At 42.3% G+C, this 2,636-nt stretch overlaps 1 protein-coding gene across 1 annotated transcript in view; it reads right to left on the minus strand.

Moving 5' to 3' along the window:
• LOC106011305 overlaps window positions 1-2,636 on the minus strand; it is a 17,347-nt gene that overhangs the window by 1,896 nt on the left and 12,815 nt on the right. Inside the window, exons 3-4 of the mRNA XM_035968849.1 lie at window positions 1,667-1,892; window positions 113-245 (exon numbers count right to left, since the gene is read on the minus strand). Coding sequence (XP_035824742.1) covers window positions 113-245; window positions 1,667-1,892 — 359 coding nt within the window. The remainder of the gene's footprint in view (window positions 1-112; window positions 246-1,666; window positions 1,893-2,636) is intronic.

Raw genomic sequence — 2,636 nt, forward strand, 5'->3', positions numbered from 1 at the left:
ACACACACACACACACACACACACACACATACACACTCACAAACCACCTACAAATACGACACTCATCACAAAAACAAAGACGAACCAATCAACAACATAGGATACTACAAACCTTGACGACCTTGACCCCGGCCTCAACAAGAGGTGCGGGGGAATGGCAAGCTTCCCTGTGCTAGTGTTCATGTTCAGATCCTCAAACTCTTTGGAGACCCTGCGGTCTCGTCTCATGGCGTACCTCGCCCCGGCTGGGGAAGAGAAAAAATACGTATATTTTACAGCTCGTTTTAATTAAGTATTCGTGTACAGTGCGGAAAAAACGTCTTTTGTAGATTTGTATTTTCCCCTTACGAGTTGGGGGCTCTCGTGGCCTAGAGGTTAAGGTGTTGGTCTCTCATTCATAGGTCCCGGGTTCGAATCCGGGTAGCGACCGAAAAAAATACTTCTCTAAAATGGTCTCCTTTCACCCCCTTTCCTGCTCTCTAGCAATGTTCTGTTGTCTGCTTTCATTTCCACTTTCTGCCCCCACCGCCTCACCTCCTTTGCCCCCTCCTCTGGGCTTCTGGTAGGAAAGATCTACACCTAGCCTTCTCGGACAAGGGCAAAAAATCTCGGAGGGCCGTGTGCAAGTTGCGGTCATTAAAGATCCCTTGGTGGTCTAAAATCGATAAGAGTAGGCTTCGGCCGCCACCCGGGCAAAATTAAAAATTTCCTACCAACGAAAAATATTAGGTGTGTCCCGCGCGCTCATATGACCTTTGCAGTTGCGAGCGCCGTAAAACACTTACCCAAAAAAACAACAACAAAACAAAACAAACATAGAGTTAAGCATGGGCTTTATATAATATACAACAATTTGGAATCTGAACATACGAGTAGCTCTCCTGAATTGTAATTGTTTCAGAGTGCCTCACCCATCTGTGTTTTTAGCTGTCGGAGGTAAACCATGCATCATAGTTTTGTCTTTGAAATAACGTAACAGATTATATTACAAGTACAAGACGGTACTTTCGGAGATGTACGTTAAAAAGGTGTCCAGCCTCTTAAATAACCTTACCATGTTTCAAGGAACATTAAGCTTATATTATAATTTCCCACAAGATGTCACAAGATCAACAGGACTTGGCAAAACTTAGTGCCGCAAAACTGTCCTGCAAGGAACTGTACAAGGAAAGAGAAAGTGAGGAAGGCAGAGAAGGAGATGGGAGGACAACGTTACAGAGTGGACAGGAAATCTGAGGAAAACAGAGGACAAAAATACATGGCGAGAGCTGGTTTTCAGATGCAGCGGTGCCCCAACGGTTGCCCCAACCACGGGATAGAAGAAGAAGAAGATAATTTCACACATTTCTTTCGAAAATCCACCGAACCTATCAGCCAGATTGAACTTTCAAAGATGTAATAGATACTAGTTAGAAGTACATTCTCTTTTTATTACACTTTTTCCTGCCTCTGTTACCTTGTAGTGTCGAGGGAAGAAGCAAACTTCCTTCCCGTGTTTGTTGTACAGCTTGTTGTATGATTCTACTGTTCTTGACTAATGTTTCTCTGAACCCTTCATCTAAATCTTTCTGGGTCGGCCTCTCATTCCAGCCCAAAACAGTACATTCTAGCTCCCCAAAAGTCAACACAATGATATGCACCAGGGAAACAGTCATGAAGATCTCACCTTTCTCGAAGGACCGGCCCTTTTCCGACACAGTCATCGACCTCTGTCGACCTGGCACTAAGCTCTTCCCACAGAAGGTCACCGGGTACGGATCTATGCACTCTTCTTGTCTGACGTCACAGCTCACCCCCGGGGCAGTGGTCGCTTGGCCGGATCCTCGGCTGGTTTTGTCTGTGTTTATGGAGCATTTATATATCATATTAATATGTGAATTTATACGTAAGTACTGTATCATATTACACTTGAAACTTGAAAATTTTAACGTGTTCATCCAACCGTTGTGTTAAAGCCTTGCTTTACCCACTCATGCAGCATGCCAATTTAAAACTTTATGCATTTTTCGTCATCTTGTACCCCCCTTCCCCTACCACACTAAAATGAAGGAAAAGAAAAACTCATCTCTTTTTTTTTCTTTACTCTCTTTTACACTTATAAATTGACTCAAGAACAGAAGACTTAATTAGGCACTATTTGAGTTGTGGATCTTGTTCAGAGTTTTGAAACCTTGTGAACGTTATCTGTTTCCCATCAACAGAAATAATGAAAGAACAGGCTGCACTTTCCAATGATGTTCTCGTTTAGAATATGCTATTTTAGTATTCCCATAGAAATAAAAACATAAATGTTAAAGCAATAATGTAATCCATGATTGTCCCTCACCCACACAACAAACCTAAAAAACCAAAAACAACGAAAGAACAACAGCAATAATCATAAAAAATAACAACAAGATTCAAACATACATTCATACATTAACGCATAAACAAATGCACACACACACACACACACACACACACACACACACACACACATACACACATGCACACACACACACAAACACACACACACACATACACACGCACACGCATACACACACTCATACACGAACAGACGCACAACATTCACCCACACACATATACACACATACACACACACGCAAACACACACATTTTCTCTCTCTCTCTCTCTC

Source organism: Aplysia californica, unplaced genomic scaffold, assembly GCF_000002075.1.
Source record: "Aplysia californica isolate F4 #8 unplaced genomic scaffold, AplCal3.0 scaffold00005, whole genome shotgun sequence".
Classification (NCBI taxonomy): Eukaryota; Metazoa; Mollusca; class Gastropoda; order Aplysiida; family Aplysiidae; genus Aplysia; species Aplysia californica.